The sequence below is a fragment of the Dysidea avara genome, chromosome 7 (assembly GCF_963678975.1).
Source record: "Dysidea avara chromosome 7, odDysAvar1.4, whole genome shotgun sequence".
NCBI lineage: Eukaryota > Metazoa > Porifera > Demospongiae > Dictyoceratida > Dysideidae > Dysidea > Dysidea avara.
Window position 1 is genome coordinate 8,292,536 of NC_089278.1, and position 21,607 is coordinate 8,314,142.

General features: G+C 37.8%; 1 protein-coding gene across 4 annotated transcripts in view; it reads left to right on the forward strand.

Annotated features, from left to right (window-relative positions):
- Positions 1-4,304: 4,304 nt before the first annotated feature.
- The window catches only part of LOC136261316 (cell adhesion molecule-related/down-regulated by oncogenes-like), a 78,991-nt gene continuing 61,688 nt past the window's right edge, over positions 4,305-21,607 (forward strand). Inside the window, exons 1-4 of one of the 4 annotated variants that reach the window (XM_066055301.1) lie at positions 7,171-7,307; positions 7,357-7,524; positions 7,574-7,743; positions 19,939-20,232. In XM_066055301.1, the coding sequence (XP_065911373.1) occupies positions 19,953-20,232 (280 nt within the window). In that variant the 5' untranslated portion in view covers positions 7,171-7,307; positions 7,357-7,524; positions 7,574-7,743; positions 19,939-19,952. Of the gene's footprint in view, positions 4,702-7,170; positions 7,308-7,356; positions 7,525-7,573; positions 7,744-19,938; positions 20,233-21,607 lie in introns of those variants that run through there. The other 3 variants (XM_066055300.1, XM_066055302.1, XM_066055299.1) reach the window with 3 other exon arrangements.

Genomic DNA, 21,607 nt, shown 5'->3' on the forward strand with positions numbered 1-21,607 from the left:
GAGTTCAGCTGCAAACAGTTAATCTTCAAGAAGACAGTCACCATGTGGAGAGTTAAGCAAATATATCACTATAGAGATTCAGAACATTACAAGTCACACTGAAGAAAGTTCAGCTATAAACAAGTCATGCACTGTGTAGAGAATTCAGCTACAATTAAGTCACTCTCTAGAGAATTCAGTTACACAGAATTCAGCTACACACAAGTCACTATGGAGAGAGTTCAGCTACAAACAAATTACCCTTTAGAGTGATCATGATCAGCTACAAACAAAACACTTTGTAGGGTGTTCAGCTGCAACAAATCAACCTTTAGAGCGATCAGCAATGAACAAATCAACACAAATCTACCTGTAGAGAGATCAGCTAGAAACAAATCACCCTGAAGAGAGTTCAGCTACAAAAAATCACCCTGTAGAGACATCAGCTAGAAACTAGACACAATGTAAGGAGTTCAGCTACAAGCAATCACCCTGTAGAGAGTTCAGCTAAAACAAATCAACCTGCAGAGAGATCAGCTACAAACAAGTCACCTTATAGAGAGTTCAGCTACAAACAAATTACCCTATAGAGAGATCGGCTACAAACAAATCAACCTGCAGAGAGATCAGCTACACACAAATCAACTAGTAGAGAGATCAACTACAAACAAATCACCCTGTAGAGAGATCAGCTAGAAACTACACACAATGTAAGGAGTTCAGCTACAAATAAATCACCCTGTAGAGAGTTCAGCTAAAACAAATCAACCTGCAGAGAGATTAGCTACAAACAAATCACCTTTTAGACAGTTCAGCTACAAATAAATTACCTTGTAGAGAGATTGGCTACAAACAAATCAACCTGCAGAGAGATCAGCTACACACAATTCAACTTGTAGAGAGATCAGCTACAAACAAATCACCCTGTAGAGAGATCAGCTAGAAACTAGACACAATGTAAGGAGTTCAGCTACAAGCAAATCACCGTGTAGAGAGTTCAGCTACAAACAAACCAACCTGTAGAGTGATCAGCTAGAAACAAATCACCCTGAAGAGAGGTCAGCTACAAAAAATCACCCTGTAGAGATATCAGCTAGAAACAAATCACCATGAAGAGAGGTCAACTACAAAAAAATCACCCTGTAGAGAGATCAGCTAGAAACAAATCACCCTGAAGAGAGGTCAGCTAGAAACAAAACACTTTGCAGAGAATTCAGCTACAAACAAATCAGCTTGTAGAGAGATCAGTTACACACAAATCAACCTGTAGAGAGATAAGCTAGAAACAAATCACCCTGTAGAGAGTAGCTACAAGCAAAACACCCTGTAGAGAGTTCAGCAACAAAGAAATTACCATGTAGAGAGTTCAGCTGCAAACAAATCACCTTATAGAGAGTTCATCTACAAACAAATCACCCTGTAGATAGATCAGCTAGAAACTAGACACAATGTAAGGAGTTCAGCTACAAGCAAATCACCCTTTAGTGAGTTCAGCTACAAACAAATCAACCTGCAGTGAGATCACCTACAAAAAAGCACCTTGTACAGAGTTCAGCTACAAACAAATTACCCTGTAGAGAGATCGGCTACAAACAAATCAACCAGTAGAAAGATCAGCTACACACAAATCAACTTGTAGAGAGATCAGCTACAAACAAATCACCCTGTAGAGAGATCAGCTAGAAACTAGACACAATGTAAGGAGTTCAGCTACACAAGTAAATCACCCTGTAGAGAGTTCAGCTAAAACAAATCAACCTGCAGAGAGATCAGCTACAAATAAATCAGTTTATAGACAGTTCAGCTACAAACAAATTACCTTGTAGAGAGATCGGCTGCAAAGTAATCAACCTGCAGATAGATCAGCTACACACCAATCAACTTGTAGAGAGATCAGCTACAAACAAATCACCCTGTAGAGAGATCAGCTAGAAACTAGATACAATGCAAGGAGTTCAGCTACAAGCAAAATCACCCTTTAGTGAGTTCAGCTACAAAAATCACCCTTTAGTGAGTTCAGCTACAAACAAATCAACCTGCAGTGAGATCACCCACAAAAACGCACTTGTACAGAGTTCAGTTACAAACAAATCACCTTGTAGAGAGATCAGGTAGAAGAATTCACCTTGTAGAGAGTTCAGCAACAAAGAAACCACCATGTAGAGAGTTTAGCTGCAAACAAATCACCCAGTAGAAAGATCAGCTAGAAGAAGTTACCTTGTAGAGAGTTCAGTTACAAAGAAACCACCTGCACAGAATTCAACTACAAACAAATTACCCTGTATAGAGATCAGCTAGAAGAAGTTAACTTGTAGATAGTTCAGCTACAACAATTCACCCTGTAGAAAGATCAGCTAGAAGAAGTCACCTTGTAGAGTGTTCAGTTACAAAGAAATCATCATGTAGAGAGTTCAGCTGCAAACAAATCACTCTGTAGAGAGTTCAGCTACAAAGAAACCGCCATGTAGAGAGTTCAGCCTCATACAAACCACCTTGTAGAGAATTCAACCACAACAAATCACCCTGTAGAGAAGAAGTTACCTTGTAGAGAGTTCAGCTACAAAGAAACCATCATGTAGGGAGTTCAGCTACAAATAAACCACCATGTAGAGAGTTTAGCTGCAAACAAATTACCTGTAGAGAGTTCAGCTAGAAACAAATCACGCCGTAGAGAGATCAGCTGGACGAAGTCATCTTGTAGAGAGTTCAGCTACAAAGAAACCATCATGTAGAGAGTTCAGCTGCACACAAATGACCCTGCAGAGAGTTCAGCTACAAAAAAATCACCCTGTAGAGAGTTCAGCTAGACGAAGTCACCTTATAGAGAGTTCAGCTACAAAGAAACCATCATGTACAGAGTTCGGCTACAAAGACACCACCATGTAGAGAGTTTAGCTTCAAACAAATCACCTGTAGAGAGTTCAGCTAGAAACAAAATACCCTGTAGAGAGACCAGCTAGAAGAGGTTACCTTGTAGAGAGTTCAGCTACAAAGAAACCATCCTGTATATAGTTCAGCTACATTTCAAGTCACCCAGTAGAGAGATCAGCTGCAAAAAAATATCCTGTGGGGAATAATGAGCATGTAATAAATATATGTATATAATTTGTATAATTACTAATAAAATCAAAAATAATTGAAGCACTAAAATTCTTCTTTAAGTTCTTTTCTTCTTCCTGTAATAAAGAAAAAAACACTTGGGTTAAAAAAGCCCCAAAGCCAGCCATAGGCCGGCTTTGCAGTATACAAATACAAAAAGAAGTGATATCTAATCAAAAACAGCTAAGCTGTAAAAAAAGGTGCGGCCCCCAAAAAGGCCATGGTGAAAAAAGATGTGAAATCCAAGGTGGCGGCCAAGAAATGGCTGTGATGGTAAGTTAATGGTTACATTTTAATAACGACAATTCAGGTGAATTTTGTGCCGCTTGGTCTTGGCACCAAATTCACCTGAATTGTTGTTATTAAAATGTAACCATTAACCTATCATCACAGCCATTTCTTGGCCGCCACTTTGGATTTCACATCTTTTTTCACCATGGCCTTTTTGGGGGCCGCACCTTTTTTTACAGCTTGGCTGTTTTTGATTAGATAGCTATTAACTTAAGATTACTAGATAGTTTAAGCGATACAGAACAAATTTCCAAATGTGGAGGTGCATCAATCAAATCAGACAAAATGTCACAAATAACTCCTATAAGAACTCCTCCGTAACCATCAGCATGATCACATCGGTACACGTTGTAATTAGGGGGTAAAATTTCATTGTTTAGAATGTTATTGTTCAGCCAAGATTCACATAAGCAGATAACATCAGGTTTTTCATGTTAAATAGAGTTATACTCGCCCCAGTATGTTTATTGCCTCTGATTGAATCTCTAGGTGTCATCACATACTCAATGGAGGATCCAGGATGGGGCATGGGGCAAATGCCGCCCTCCCCCTCACCTTGTGGAGAAGACGTACTTCTGATCAGAAGACTAAACTTTATGTCAGGCCAAGATCAGTCAAAACTCATGAAAATATGCAAATTTTACAAATTCGTCTGAAACTAAATTGTGAAATAATCACCCAGCACCGTCGTGGGTATTAAACGCCTCTAAAATAATTATCGTGTTGCTGTTCGAGACATTCAGAGCCTTTAAAACAGCTTTTAAGATTTTCACAACCATAGTGAGACACTACTAAGAGGTGATTATTTGCTGCTTCAAAAATGCAGCACCCGAGAGCAGCAACTATTGAGAATCTGGCTTTTGACCATCTACAACTTAGCCTGTTTGTGCCCCTCCCCTTGCCAGCAGCTCCTGGATCCGCCCCTGACACTAGGGTAGTACGGATAACTGTGTTGATGCTGATACTTGTATTGGAGTACGAAATGTTTGATTCTGGATGACGCTTGACCACACCTCAATGCGACCACACCTCAATGCTCAATGCGACCACATCCTAAATGGGTGCGCTTTGTTTGAAAAAAGCCGGTCAGTAGTAAACAAGTCGAGAAACAAGTATTTTAGTTGGTTATCAGTAAACGTTGCCTTGGCGATACTAGATACATCTTGACTCTACATCACAATCAGCTAGCTTGCTTATACCATTGCAAGTGTTTCCTGCGTCAGTTTGTAAACTTCGGCGTCGCCGTGACTGAAGCCGGCAGAATGATATCGGGAACAAATCTGGTAGTGCTGATTATCACTTCGGTTGTTGTTAACATCAGTAGTGCACAAGGTACAGTGATTAGCTGGATAATTTATTAGAGTATTTTCTCACATGTAATGATCATCATGCTGATTATAATGTACCTATCAATGTATTGCCCCACTAATCCCCCCCCCCCCCCCCCCCAGGCAGGGGGGTGGGGCAATACATTGATAGGTGTATAAGTGTTTAACTGGTCCCTATGGGATAGTGCAGTGATTAACCAATTTACATTATAAATTCAGCTATTACCCCAAATCTATCCGCGATTGGAACAATTTACCAACTGACACAATAGAATCCCAATCTCTACAAGTATTTTTAGATAAATTATAACTGACTCTCATCTATGTGATTTGTAATGTTTTTTCCTTACCTGAACATATCAGTTTGTAACTGTGTTTTCAGTAATCATAATCATAATCATAATCATACATACTGGTTGTATTGATTGATTTATACTTCTTATAGTTAAGACAAGTGTGCAGGAAATATATAAGGGGCCTAGACACGGGTACCAAGAAGCTTTAAAGCAGCTGAAGCCCTGGTAAGACAAGCATACACACAAAAAACAAAGCACACACATACGTCAATTATTAGTTTAATTACTTAGTTTAACAGATCTGTCAGATCCCACAGTTCTCAAGAGCGAGCATTAAAAATTCTGTATGAGCAGGATATTGCAATTCTGGCAGCTTGGTCAAGCAATGGCTCATATTAGTTAGCTATGGTGGACAACTCTGGTAGCACTAAACTACAAGTGCCTAATAATTGTTTCCTTTGCCAGTGCTAGCACGCAGTGATTGATTGTTAACCCCTCAACCTTATACTAACACATCCTCCTTCATGTTAATCAACAGTAGTGCTGAAACGGATAACAATTTTTACTATTCAAATAATTGTGAACAAAACAACCGAATATTTGATTATTCTTTAAGCTTATACTTCTATTGAATAAGTACTGAAACCTTTTGATAGGGAGCAAGGTAAAACCTAAGAGCTATTTCTATCTTTTCTAAAATAGTACTTTTACAGCATAGATACAGCACTCCATTTACAGTCTTAAGTTTCAAGGCTGGTTTTCCATCTGAATACAATGTACAAAGTGTTTGAATAGTGTGGTAACAAATTGAATAGTGTCATACCGACCGAATAGTCAAATAACTGAATCATCATTTCAGCACTAATCAACAAAACCATGCCATTCACTAATGTAAAACTTTAACCCTTTGATTGTTTCTAGTGTTTAATATTCAAGGCTTTTGTGGCAAAGCATGACTACTACATCCATTCCATAATAGCTATCTTGTGAAAGATGGTGAGCCGTGCATTGATTTACCCATTGTGATCCCCTAAAACTGATGCAATATTATTATCATGAAAAATCATAAGTATCATTGTTGCTTAGGTATATCATTTAAGTGTTTCGCAGACTGGACTCACCGACTAGACTAGAAACAGCTTCTTAAAAATAGTGTAGTAACTCTAGTGTATGATACTGGGAATACCATTATTTGGCTACAACTGCTGTTACTACTCTTCCATATAGATTATCATAAACTTTGCATGGTCGCCAATTTATTGGAGTACATATGTACGAAAATGATAGTTAAGCTAAAACTTTGCATGGTGATACATAGCTATTCCTACACTGTGTAGCCATAATTAATAGTTTGTACCTACTCAGTACTTATTGCAAGATTGAGTGGACGGGCAGCACAAGACTACATATGTGTCTATGATATGGTTCTATGAATTCTTTTTTTTCCGGACCATCACCAAAGCATAACCTTCAGTGCTAAAGACTGGAGCAACAAAGGAACTAAATTTACACTTCAACAATAGCCTCTACCACTACTAATATCATGAGTACACATGTTTTGTAAATATTCTAGTGCAGCTCGATCTCCATGATTATAAAGGAAGACCAGTAGACTGTCTCCAGCATTACAAGGGTTAGAAATGGCTGAATTATTGTAAAGAAGCTAAATGCATGTTTGGTTCATGTATAGCTACTTGGTGCATTGCACGTGTTTGACCTCATTGTAGTTATGGCACTTGATCAAATTTACCAAAATTGTTCTCCAAGCATTTTTAGTGCAAAATTAATAGTGCACCGTGCAATAATTATCTAAATCAAAACAGCCAATCTGTGAAAAAGAGTGCAGCCCTACCAAAAACACTAGAGATGTGAAATCCAAGATAGCCAATAAATGGCTGTGACTTTATTGGAGTTCAAGTCACCCTGTAGAAGGTTCAGTTAAGTTACAAGTCACCCTGTGGAGAGTTCAGCTAGCTAATTTACAAGTCACCCTGTAGAGAGCTACATTACAAGTCACCCTGTAGAGACTCTCTACAAGGTGACTTGTAATGTAGCTAAACTTTCTACAGGGTGCATTGTACCTTAGCTGAACTCTCTACAGGGTGACTTGTAATGTAGCTGGACTTTTTTATTTTATATATTAAGGCTTTACAGCACAAGTGCTGAAGGTCTGTAGGACACCTGGTCCTACAGCCTGTTTAAAGTTGTTACAGAAAGTATGTTTGAAAAGGAGAAAAAATCCATGACTGGACCTGGGCAGCTTCGAACCTGCAGCCATCCCATTAACCCTTGAACGCTTACAGGAATCTGCCAGGTAGTCAGGATGTTTTCTCCTTGTCAATTTCATGTATATGTATCCATAGGAACTCTAGTGAGTGACTTATTACCGCAAAGTACCCATGTGGAACCAAATGGACATTAGATTATTTATTAAGGCTTTACTTGGCTGAACTCCCTACAGGGTGATACAAATTGTTTGTAACAGGACTCTCAACAGGGCAGCTTTGTAACAGAGCCGAATTCTCTACAAGGTGACTTGTAACATAGCTGAACACTTTAATAAAGTTGTGTATTTTTTAGGTGACTGCTTTATTAGGGTGACTGCACTATTAGAGTATCTCCATCTCGCAGTTACTACACATGTTTGTTTTCATAGTATGGACTTTGATCAATTCTTCTAAACCACTGAAGGGCCTTTCTAAGATGATTATTCCACAATTTTCATATCATTTCTCGGAGTGGTTTGTCTGGTAGGTGTGGAAAGTACTGTGCATGTACAAATTCTCAAGGTACCATATTTTCTTGTATAAAAGCCCGGGCATTTATTTCCTTCCCAGCATTTCTGACCTGGCCTGTAAACGAATAGGGTCTTTATTTGAGACTGGGAGTTTGTTTTAGATTGGTCCAACTGATGCCCAGCATTTAATCGAATTTGAGTGGTGGTAGAATGGGATTACTGTAATGGTAAACATAGAAAATGGTGATACAGTGTGTTGACTATATAAACAAGTGTAGGCATGGCTGGAAAATAGCCATTTTATACATTTCTGTATGCATTCGGACTCACCCCAAATACTCACGTGATTACTCGAGTACCTTGGTCCCTCCATAGATAATATACCCCTGTGCCGGGGTATATTATCTATGGTCCCTAAGAAGGCTCTAAACTGACCAGTATGAAGAAGCAGCAGCAACAAGGGAAACAGTTAATTCCATTGACAGTAGACTCAAGCAATTCCTGGGTCACTATTTAAAATGAGGTGTTTATTTTGCAACGGTGCTAGAACCCCCTCCCCCTGGCTTATAATCGAGACAGGAATTTAATCAAATGCGGCTAGTTTATATGAGGAAATACAGTATATAATTTTCACTGATCGACAAATTTCCAGATTTTTGTGATAGTATCACTGAGGTAAATGAGGTTACCTATTAAAAAGCATAGAACTAACCCTGATAATTGTTACTTTTCGAGGATGAAAATTTCACAGAAAGCCAAGCAACCGTGAAATCCACAAAAATTACATCCCTCGAAATTTGTTCACATACAGTAATTATTATTATTAGCAAATCTTGATCACGTAATTGTTAGACACTGTTGGTTTTTGCACTTTATATTTATGGTCTTTAGCTCAGTTTCTTTCAAACAGCAAAAGGTTTGAGGCTTAATAGTTGACCTACGTATACACGTACTGATTTTCAGTTTCTTCCCATAGTAAATAGTGTATCCTGTCGGCATTAAAATATATTAGTGTCATGTTTTGTGAATAATTGCTAATAACTCCTTGACTATTTATCATATTCTAGCCAAACTTGGTCCAAGATGTGCCTTTAAGCCCCACTTTTGTGTGCCACGTTTCAAGGCAATCAGATATTGTGTTTACATTTTATGGCAGCTTTCGTAAATGTGCAAAAAAAAATGTGATCCACTGAGCAGCAACCTGACTTGTTTGCATTTTTCTCAAACGTGATTTTTTTTTGTCTAGAGGGTAAAAATAATAGGATGTTAATGTTTCAGCCTTATCTGGTAAGTGCTTTCGGAGTTATAGCAATAGACAGCAAGAGGAGCAAAACAATCAATTTGTACACTGTCTATACAGCAAAGGCACTTGTTTAATATATCTAATCAAAAACAGCCAAGCTGTAAAAAAAGGTGCGGCCCCCAAAAAGGCCATGGTGAAAAAAGATGTGAAATCCAAGGTGGCGGCCAAGAAATGGCTGTGATGGTAGGTTAATGGTTACATTTTAATAACAACAATTCAGGTGAATTTTGTGCCGCTTGGTCTTGGCACCAAATTCACCTGAATTGTTGTTATTAAAATGTAACCATTAACCTACCATCACAGCCATTTCTTGGCCGCCACCTTGGATTTCACATCTTTTTTCACCATGGCCTTTTTGGGGGCCGCACCTTTTTTTACAGCTTGGCTGTTTTTGATTAGATATCACTTCTTTTTGTATTTGTATACTGCAAAGCCGGCCTATGGCTGGCTTTGGGGCTTTTTAACCCATGTGTTTTTTTCGTTACTACAGGAAGAAGAAAAGAACTTAAAGAAGAATTTTGTACTTCAATTATTTTTGATTTTATTAGTAATTATACAAATTATATACATATATTTATTACATGCCCATTATTCCCCACAGGATATTTTTTTGCAGCTGATCTCTCTACTGGGTGACTTGAAATGTAGCTGAACTATATACAGGATGGTTTCTTTGTAGCTGAACTCTCTACAAGGTAACCTCTTCTAGCTGGTCTCTCTACAGGGTATTTTGTTTCTAGCTGAACTCTCTACAGGTGATTTGTTTGCAGCTAAACTCTCTACATGGTGGTGTCTTTGTAGCCGAACTCTGTACATGATGGTTTCTTTGTAGCTGAACTCTCTATAAGGTGACTTCGTCTAGCTGAACTCTCTACAGGGTGATTTTTTTGTAGCTGAACTCTCTGCAGGGTGATTTGTTTGCAGCTGAACTGTCTACATGATGGTTTCTTTGTAGCTGAACTCTCTACAAGGTGACTTTGTCCAGCTGATCTCTCTACGGGGTGATTTGTTTCTAGCTGAACTCTCTACAGGTGATTTGTTTGCAGCTAAACTCTCTACATGGTGGTTTCTTTGTAGCTGAACTTCCTACATGATGGTTTCTTTGTAGCTGAACTCTCTACAAGGTAACTTCTTCTCTACAGGGTGATTTGTTGTGGTTGAATTCTCTACAAGGTGGTTTGTATGAGGCTGAACTCTCTACATGGCGGTTTCATTGTAGCTGAATTCTCTACAGAGTGATTTGTTTGCAGCTGAACTCTCTACATGATAATTTCTTTGTAACTGAACACTCTACAAGGTGACTTCTTCTAGATGCTCTCTCTACAGGGTGAATTGTTGTAGCTGAACTATCTACAAGGTAACTTCTTCTAGCTGATCTCTATACAGGGTAATTTGTTTGTAGTTGAATTGTGTACAGGTGGTTTCTTTGTAGCTGAACTCTGTACATGATGGTTTCTTTGTAGCTGAACTCTTTACAAGGTGACTTCTTCCAGCTGAACTCTCTACAGGGTAATTTTTTTGTAGCTGAACTCTCTATATGATGGTTTCTTTGTAACTGATCTCTCTACAAGGTAACTTCTTCTAGCTGATCTTTCTACTGGGTGATTTGTTTGCAGCTGAACTCTCTACATGGTGGTTTCTTTGTTGCTGATAGGGACCCGTCAATTATGCTGGCATAATTATGAGCATAATATGTGTCTGAAAGCATTGAGCATAATGCTAGCATAATAGGTAGAATATTTGTGTAATAGTATGAATTCTTGCTTATCAAAATAGCTATCACAGAAAGATCGATATACACTAATAGAACAGTCAGTAACTCTAATAGAACAATCACATAGCTGACTGTTCTATTAGAGTATATCTATCTTTTCTGTGATATGCATTTTGACAAGTAAGCTTGTGCTTCAGCCACTTATTATTTATCCATAGATTGGAAATTATTAGCAGAGCATGAGAACTGAGGCATAAATAATTGGGCATAATTTGAGCATAATGGGTAAGTATTGAGCATAAATTTAAGCATAATAGGTAAATTTTTGAGCAGTGCAGCATAGCATAATAGGTTAAATTATGAGCATAATCGGCGGGTCCCTAGTTGCTGAACTCTCTACAAGGTGAATTCTTCTACCTGATCTCTCTACAGGGTAATTTGTTTGTAACTGAACTCTGTACAAGTGCGTTTTTGTGGGTGATCTCACTGCAGGTTGATTTGTTTGTAGCTGAACTCACTAAAGGGTGATTTTGCTTGTAGCTGAACTCCTTGCATTGTATCTAATTTCTAGCTGATCTCTCTACAGGGTGATTTGTTTGTAGCTGATCTCTCTACAAGTTGATTTGTGTGTAGCTGATCTCTTTGCAGGTTGATTAATTTGCAGCCGATCTCTCTACAAGGTAATTTGTTTGTAGCTGAACTGTCTATAAAGTGATTTATTTGTAGCTGATCTCTCTGCAGGTTGATTTGTTTTAGCTGAACTCTCTACAGGGTGATTTACTTGTAGCTGAACTCCTTACATTGTGTCTAGTTTCTAGCTGATCTCTCTACAGGGTGATTTGTTTGTAGCTGATCTCTCTACAAGTTGATTTGTGTGTAGCTGATCTTTCTACAGGTTGATTTGTTTGTAGCCGCTCTCTCTTTTCCGGGTAATTTGTTTGTAGCTGAACTCTGTACAAGGTGCTTTTTTGTAGGTGATCTCACTGCAGGTTGATTTGTTTGTAGCTGAACTCACTAAAGGGTGTTTTGCTTGTAGCTGAACTCCTTACATTGTGTCTAGTTTCTAGCTGATCTCTCTACAGGGTGATTTTGTTTGTAGCTGAACTCTCTATAAGGTGATTTGTTTGCAGTTGAACTCTCTACATGGTGGTTTCTTTGTTGCTGAACTCTCTACAGGGTGTTTTGCTTGTAGCTGAACTCTCTACAGGGTGATTTGTTTCTAGCTTATCTCTCTACAGGTTGATTTGTGTGTAACTGATCTCTCTACAAGCTGATTTGTTTGTAGTTGAATTCTCTGCAAAGTGTTTTGTTTGTAGCTGACCTCTCTTCAGGGTGATTTGTTTCTAGCTGATCTCTCTACAGAGTGATTTTTTTGTAGCTGACCTCTCTTCAGGGTGATTTGTTTCTAGCTGATCTCTCTACAGGGTGATTTTTTGTAGCTGACCTCTCTTCAGGGTGATTTGTTTCTAGCTGATTGCTCTGTAGGTTGATTTGCTTGTAGATGAACTCTCTACAGGGTAACTTGCTTGTAGCTGAACTCCTTACTTTGTGTCTAGTTTGTAGCTGATCTCTCTACAGGGTGATTTGTTTGTAGCTGAACTCCTTACATTGTGTGTAGTTTCTATCTGATCTCTCTACAGGGTGATTTGTTTGTAGCTGATCTCTATACAAGTTGATTTGTGTGTAGCTGATCTCTCTGCAGGGTGATTTGTTTGTAGCCGATCTCTCTACAAGGTAATTTGTTTGTAGCTGAACTATCTATAAGATGATTTGTATGTAGCTAATCTCTCTGCAGATTGATTTGTTTTAGCTGAACTCTGATTTGTTTTTAGCTTATCTCTGTACAGGTTGATTTGTGTGTAACTGATCTCTCTACAAGCTGATTTGTTTGTAGCTGATAACTCTGCAGGTTGATTTGTTTCTAGATGATCTCTCTACAGGTTGATTTGTTTGTTTCTGATCGCTCTAAAGGTTGATTTGTTTGTAGTTGATCTCTCTACAAGGTGATTTTTTGTAGCTGACCTCTCTTCAGGGTGATTTGTTTCTAGCTGATCGCTCTACAGGTTGGTTTGTTTGTAGCTGAACTCTCTACAGGGTGATTTGCTTGTAGCTGAACTCCTTACATTGTGTCTAGTTTCTAGCTGATCTCTCTACAGGGTGATTTGTTTGTAGCTGATCTCTCTACAAGTTGAATTGTGTGTAGCTGATCACTCTGCAGGTTGATTTGTTTGTAGCCGATCTCTCTACAAGGTAATTTGTTTGTAGCTGAACTATCTATAAGGTGATTTGTTTGTAGCTGATCTCTCTGCAGGTTGATTTGTTTTAGCTGATCTCTCTACAAGTTGATTTGTGTGTAGCTGATCTCTCTGCATGTTGATTTGTTTGTAGCCGATCTCTCTACATGTAATCTGTTTGTAGCTAAACCCTCTATAAGGTGATTTGTCTGTAGCTGATCTCTCTGCAGGTTGATTTGTTTGTAGCCGATCTCTCTACATGTAATCTGTTTGTAGCTAAACTCTCTATAAGGTGATTTGTCTGTAGCTGATCTCTCTGCAGGTTGATTTGTTTTAGCTGAACTCTCTACAGGGTGATTGCTTGTAGCTGAACTCCTTACATTGTGTCTAGTTTCTAGCTGATGTCTCTACAGGGTGATTTTTTGTAGCTGAACTCTCTACAGGGTGATTTGTTTCTAGCTTATCTCTCTACAGGTAGATTTGTGTTGATTTGTTCATTGCTGATCGCTCTAAAGGTTGATTTGTTGCAGCTGAACACCCTGCAAAGTGTTTTTTGTTTGTAGCTGATCACTCTAAAGGGTAATTTGTTTGTAGCTGTACTCTCTCCACAGTGACTTGTGTGTAGCTGAATTATGTGTAACTGAATTCTCTAGAGAGTGACTTAATTGTAGCTGAATTCTCTACACAGTGCATGACTTGTTTATAGCTGAACTTTCTTCAGTGTGACTTGTAATGTTCTGAATCTCTATAGTGATATATTTGCTTAACTCTCCACATGGTGACTGTCTTCTTGCTGAACTGTCTATAAGATTAACTGTTTGCAGCTGAACTCCCTACAGAATAACTTGTGATGTAATAAAATTCTATAATGGAATAAATAAATTAGCCAAATGCTCTATTAGGGTGACTGTTCTATTAGAGTATCTCGATCTCGCATTTGCTACACGGAGTTGGCTTTCGAATCATAACTCAGTGGTTTGTAATCCGATTCTTCTGTACTACTGCAAGGACTTTCAATGAAGATTATTCCAGCTATACACCTATTTTCAGCTCATTGCTCTAAGCGGTTTGCCTAGTAGGCGTGAAAACTAATACTTTTATATTTATAAAAAATCGATCGCGTAATTGTGACACAGGTTGGGTTTTGTGTCATATCTCCATGGTCTTTATCTCGATTCCTTTCAAACCACCAAAAGGCACTCCTACGATGGTTACTCCATCTACATAGCAATTTTCAACTCATTCCATGAAGCGGTTTACCCTGTAGGCGTGACAACAAATCGATCTTGTTTTACGCGAATAATCGGTCATAACTCCTGAACCATTCATCGGATTTGTACCAAATTTGATGCTAGGATTCGCCTTTGGACTCCCTTTCTGTGTGCCAAATTTCAAGGCGATCGGAGTACGCGTTTGCGAGTTACAGCAATTTTTGCAAGTGTGCGAAAAGACGAAGAAGAAGAAAAAAAAAACGAAGAAAAAAAAACGAAACTTTGGCAGCTCGTATCTCGGAAATGGCTAGAGCGATTTCCTTCAAATTTGGAATGTAGACTCCCTTGGCTGGCGGGCAACTGTGTAGCAAATTTGGTTCCAATCAGATAAGTGATCACCGAGATACAAAGGTGTGAAAATGACGTTTTCGTTCTTCCTGTCAATATACTCACGGTGTGGCGCGCCGGCTTCTTGGGCCGCACGACACACTACCGTGTGTCTTGATATGTCTCAAATGCAATGGACTACAGATTTGGGACTTGTGTCATTCTATTCACCATGAACTGGGGCATTCATCAAGATATAGTTTTGGCTTAATACACCCATGCTATTAAGCAAGAAAGTTGTTCAAACTTAGAAACGACAATGATAAAGTCTCATTTTACCACAACGTGATCAAAAGCACGTAACTCACGTTTGCTTCATGGTACAAAAATGAAACAAAGGTATTCTTACTCTCCATGAAGAGGTACATTCATTCGTATATTAGATATTTCAATTCTAGTCTTCCTTCACTGTTTACTGAAGCAATTAAAACATGCATAAGATTATTAATGTAACACGCATTTTTTATCCAATGTATTTTTAATGGCATTTATCTCAAAAACAGTCGAGATTTCGCTCAGCAGGTCACAAATGAAGAGATTAAGCTGATATTTGAAGGCTTGTATCTTGGGAATGCTTAAAGTGATTTTTCTCAAATTTGGTATGTGGTGAAGGGCACTTCCACAGCAAAACTTGTCTTTTTTCATAAGGTAGTACGGAGCTATGTTCATTTACGCTTTTGTTATTCCTGTCAGTATACACACTGGTGTGATGAGTTGGCTTCCTGAGCCACATGACACACTACTGTGTGTCTTGATAATTGTATACTTTCACTACATAGGTATCCAGTGATTGATATCTTCTACTACAAGTGCAAGGAAAAATTAGGAATTTTAAGTTCAATTAGAAATCATAGAAATAAATAAATTGTGAAAAAATGGAGGTTGCCTATATCTGAAGATATACTAGTGGGCATCTAATCCCTTTTTCAGTTTATACCCATGACAAATTAGAAAAGGGAGGTTGCCTATGCCTGAAGATATACTAGCTACTAGTGGACTTTTAATCCCTCTTTCAGCCATGACAGAATTTTAAATTTTGTAGCACCCTATTTGAAATGTTTTGGGTCAAACTGAAGAAACTTTTTATTATCCTTACACTGTGTAAAACTTCTGTACAGAAGATAATTATACACAGAAAAAGGGAAAGAAAAGAATCAAAAATTATAACTACAATAAGTAGTACAAAACACAAACTAAACTATAATTACAAATGTGTATGATTAAGAGCAAAACTACAATTTCAAATGTGTATCATTGATGTACGTGTGCATGTAAATTATTTTTAAAAACTACCATAATTTTCAGATTTGACTATATAATTGAGGTAAATTATTCCATAATTGAAATTGAGTTGGAGAAGAATGAATGCTTGTAAATGTTTGTTCAACAAAAGGGTAGAAAAAGACGTTGATGATGATGAAATCAAGTGTTTGGGTATGGAGGGTCAATATAGGTAATAGGAGTTGGATAGGTTATTCATGATCCTGTAAAGTAACTGCAGCCTTATCATAGTTCTTCATAGTTCTTCTATTTCTAAGCTGTCCCATTGAAGATTTTGATCAGGTCCACAAGCCTTGTGAATATATTCAAAGTAAAAACAAGTTTAAACACCCCTCCTTCAGTGATGTTAAAAGAATGAACATTGGGATGCAGACTAGGACCTTTATCAGGTAAGCTGGAATTTGGGTCTTGTGTAAATACAGATTTGAATTGTTTACTCAGTAATTCTGTCTTGCCCAAACGTTGTGGTACTTCAACATTACCATCCAACACTGTAGGAATGTTGATGTTTTCCTTCCTAAGGAGTTTAACAAAAGACCAAAACATTTTATTGACTGTAGTGGAGTGGTTTCCTGTATTGTGTAATATTATCCCATTGATGTAATGATAATACACAGTTCGCAATTCTCTTTGAATATAATGTTTTAATTTCTTAAATTGTTGAAATATTTCAGAATAGTTTGTTTATTTAAACTAGTGATGAAGCTTATTACGTGCCTTTATTAGTCTTTTGATGGTACGTAGGTGTAATCCAAGGAAGGCTAGAACGCTTCCTGACTAGTTTGCAGGGAATGTACTTGTCTCACAGTAATAGACAACACTCTTTAAATGAAGACCATAATTAATTAACATTTGAGTAACTACTAGATGATAGTAGTGGAAGTAACATTGAGTGGAGTTCTGTTTTGATTAACTCCCATGGAGCCCTGTTATTTATAGATAAATTTTTCTTCATTGATGTTTCTGCACTGTTGGTATACTTTTTGTTAAGACTGAAACAGCTTCATGATCACTTAGACCACTTGCATTCTTCTACAGTAGATGAAGTATTGGTAAAAAGAGATCTAGTATGTTTTTATTTTGAGTTGGAGAGTTCACCATTTGGTAGAATCCATGGTCTTGAATAATATCCAAGAGATTGTTTTGAGCAGAGCCGTGCATTGCATTGCTCGATAATTTTAAATCTGTCCAGATGATTAAAATCACCAGCAAGCCAAACCACAGCATTTCTAAACATTTTTTCTATTAAATTTAGAGATGTTTCCAACTCTTCTAATGGTTGGTTTGAGCCCAAGTTGGTTTGGTAAAATCTTCCAATAACATACGTACAACCATTGGGAGTTTAAATTGAACCCATAAGATTTCACAAGAGAACTGCTGCAGTACTACCTCACAAGATGATAAGTGTTGTGTAACAGCTATTAAACCCCAGTGCGTGGGAGTATCAAAGCGTCGCGCTGGGTTATAACTACCATACAGCTAGACAGAGCGGCGCTGCTACTGTATGATATATTAGTTATCACCCAGTGATAACTAACTTATCACCCTGTTGTGGAGCCACTCAGTCTCTTTCGTGACATCATAATAATCACGAATGGCATTGTTTACCAATGGAACAAAGAGCCAAATAAGGAAATATTGATACAAAACACACTAATACAGCACTTAAAACTACCTAAATCTTACAAGAAAACTGTTAATCCTTTACACAATAACATACAAGTTACCAATACCGTGATAGTTTAACAAATGTCAAAAATAGTCCGTGACGATTTTCGCTCCAGCAATCACTCCCAACGGTCAGTATGGTGAAGAACTAACTTCCTCTAGCTTCATCGTTCTATCTTGGACTATGGTAGCCAGTTGTTGGTCTTTATTTTTCTCTTGCACACCACGTGACACCACCATACCAATTTATGACGAAGGCGAATCGTACCTGGAACCGCTGCTTCATAACACCGCCCTTCCCTACAGTTTGTAGGCAGTATGTAAGGTCTCTCTTGTAGCTACAAAGTAGAATCTCCACACAATTCGGACGAAATCTTGAGCACAGTGACAGGAACTCAAACCGGAACTTAATTTATTATCCGTAAACTTCTGCACACTCCCACGCACTGGGATATAAAACAGTTATATCCCGTATACTCGGATGATATCATTGTTATTACACTCGCCCTCGGCTCCGCCTCGGTCTTGTGTAATAACAATGATATCACCCTCGTACCGGGATATAACTATATCTTAAGACACCTCCATACCCATCATATCTATCTTTTCTATATATTGTATAGTTTAATCCAGGGAGAAATATTATGCTACTTAAAATGTCAAGTGTAAGCCAAGTCTCTGTACCAATGATTATGCCAGGGTTTTCAGAATTAGTTAGTTCATGTAGATTGGGAACCTTATTTCAAATTGACTGGAAATTAACATTTAAAATTTTGAGATTACTATTTACTATGTAAAGTTTCTCTTTTGGGCTTGGTTATACATCTTGGTTATACATAACCAATACTACCAAGGCACCATGAAGGTATTAGGAGGCTGATTTCTGGTCTATTATTTTGAGAAAGTGTAAACTTCTGTGATCCCTAATGTACAATACTACTATACTGTATTTGTCAATCACTTTGCATGTAGCTTAGCATCATTCTAACTGAGATATACAGTTTTTACCCCTTCAAATAGTGGATTTGATCATGTTTGTTTATCAAGTGTAATGTGACAGCATGCCTCTGGTGGAAGGATCAGGGGTGTACACAGGAATTTTGAAAAGGAGTTTCTACTACAGCTAAGTGACTGTTATATCAGAGTAGTTTATATTGCCTGAATGCTTATGATCTCGATCTTCTAGTCGCCAAAATCATAATTCTAAATAATGCTATAAGTGTCACTATTATGTAAGAAACTATTATTAACTAAGATGAAAGTTTAAAATGTGTCCTATTCTACGATAGATTCCAGATTCTGGAAACTTAAGTTTCAATTTCTTAATGTTTCAAGTAGTGTGTAAAATCCAAAGAGGTTTCCTGAAACCTTTGGAAATTTTCTCCAGACAAAGCCTCAAGATTGCTCTTTATTTTCATACATGTATGAAGGGGACACTTCTCTTTAAACTCGGAAGGGATATGCTATTCCTGGTACCCTGTGAGGCCTGCTACGTTGTTATTTGGTTAAATGCCTTCATAGAACTTTGCATGGGTGGCATCAAACAAAAACTGTACTTTATTGTCATGTGAACTGTGATTTATTGTTCGCCAACTGTACTTCAAAAAGCAACAGTTACAACGGTAATTAAAACACAGGCTCACTTGGTCCTTCACTATTCCACTGTGCATCACATACACAGTTGATCACATGATGTAATACTCAGCATTAATGCGATGTGACCTTCAGAGTAGTGCATATCCGTCTTAGTGTACAAGTAACTGCTAGAGAGCTCCAAGGCTATAAGTTTGGTGTGAATTATAATTTTAAAAATTGTATTTTCTGCTCTGAAAGGGGGTTCATCCAAGCCATCTGAACATTCCTGGCTATTCCCTTGATTTTCAGCCCTTTACACAGCATTATAAATGGAGAATAGTATGAAAAGTGCCTTAGCAATCAATCCAGTCAGTACAGAAAATATGGACGATTCCTGGTATAAACATGACAAAAAGAAGGAGGACAAAGGTAAGTCCATGTTGCATGCATTATCCATACTACAGTGTCTGTGAGAAAATCAAGCTATTAGCCCTAGCCACTATTGAGTTACACTCATCTGAAAGCATCAGGTAATTAGTTACTGTAGTCAGTCAATAGAAAATCCACTAAATTATAATTTCATAGTAACTGAATAGAAGTGTTTTGTGTCACACCAAAGACACTTTTTGGCTTGCTTATACCTAACCAATACTGCCAAGGTACAATGAAGGTATTGTGAGGCTGGCTTTTGGTCAATATTATAAGTACAAACCATTATGATCCCTAATATCCAGTGCTACCATACTGTACGATAGTGTATTTGATGTCCACTATACATATATCTGTAATCAATACCGCATTTAATGCTGAAGTTATCTTTGCTTGTTTCTTACAGCTTTACGATTCATTATGGAACCAGAGGATAGAGTTGTATTTCCTGGTATAAATGTCTCAGAGTCATTCCCCTGTAGTTTTGAAGAATCAGCTACAAATGTCACGGTGATGTGGTATCGTGATGGGGTATTATTACCAGTGGATAGTACTCATATTATACATGACAATGGAACATTGGAAATTACTGACATTATTCAAGGAATAGATGCTACTGTGCAGGGAGTAGTATATCGTTGTGTATTGTCCAATGAAGTGGGTAGTATTATTAGCAAACCAGCTCTGATACAATATGCTGGTAAGCACAGTGTTGCATCATCGTTGTAGTGATGATGTATGATATTACACATGTGTCAAATGTAATGGTCTAAATTTTTAGACCTTTAGCTCTACCTTATACGCTGTCTATCCAATACCCAATCATAATTGAAATCATGATCATAATAATACTGAATGCATTCAAAAGAATAATATGCTATCAATATGCATTTAGAAAGCCAGTTTGTGAACAGTTTAACCAATGCAGGCATGCCTTTTTATATTTACAAGCACAAGAACATATATAGTGTGCCAAAAAATTACTGTTGAATTGGTTGCTATTCAAAGATGTAGTTGCCTTCACTGGCCTCATATTGAAATTTTACTCACTTTTCCTTCATTTCTTGCTCCTTTTTATTGCCCACTCACCTCTCTTTCCCATTACCCCTACTACTGCCACCTGTATCAAGACACATGGCGGTGTGTCGTGTGGCCCAAGAAGCTGGCGCGTCACACCATGAGTATATTGACAGGAAGAAAGAAATTGCAATTTTCACACATATGTAACTCTGTGATCTCTTATCTGATTGAAACCAAACTTGCTACAAAAGTGCCCGCCAGCAAGGAAAGTCTACATACCAAATTGGAAGAAATCACTTCAGCACATTTCTGAGATACGAGCGGCTAAAATTTCATTTTAATTTCTTGGGTTTTTTTTCTTAGTTTCGCACACTTTGTAAAATTTGCCATAAAACACCAATGCATACTCCAATCGGACTGCAATTGACACATGTAAAGGGCTCATTAAAGCGGATCTCAATCCCACGTTTAGTAGGAATCTGATGAACATCACAGAGTTTTGACCGATTATTTGCATAAAACAAGGATAAGAAAAAATTAGGAATTTTAAATTAGAGTAGGGACAGTGTATATGCTGCAATAAAAAGTCCTGAAACCAGCTGGATCAGAGTAGTATGTAATGTCCAAATACTGTAAAACAATAAGAAGTGAATATCTCTACTGTGCTACACTCAATGCACAGTAGGGATATTCACTCCTTATTGTTTTACAGTATTTGGACATTACGTACTACTCTGATCCAGCTTGTTTCAGGACTTTTTATTGCAGCGTATACACTGTCCCTACTCTAATTTAAAATCTAATCCAAAACAGCCAAGCTGTAAAAAAACAGTGCGGCCCTCAAAAAGGCTATGGTGAAAAAAGATGTGAAATCCAAGGTGGCAGCCAAGAAATGGCTGTGATGGTAAGTTAATGGTAAAAATTTTAATAACGACAATTCGGGTGAATTTTTGTGCCGCTTGGTCTTGGCAATAAATTCACCTAAATTGCCGTTATTAAAATTTTTACCATTAACCTACCATCACAGCCATTTCTTGGCCGCCACCTTGGATTTC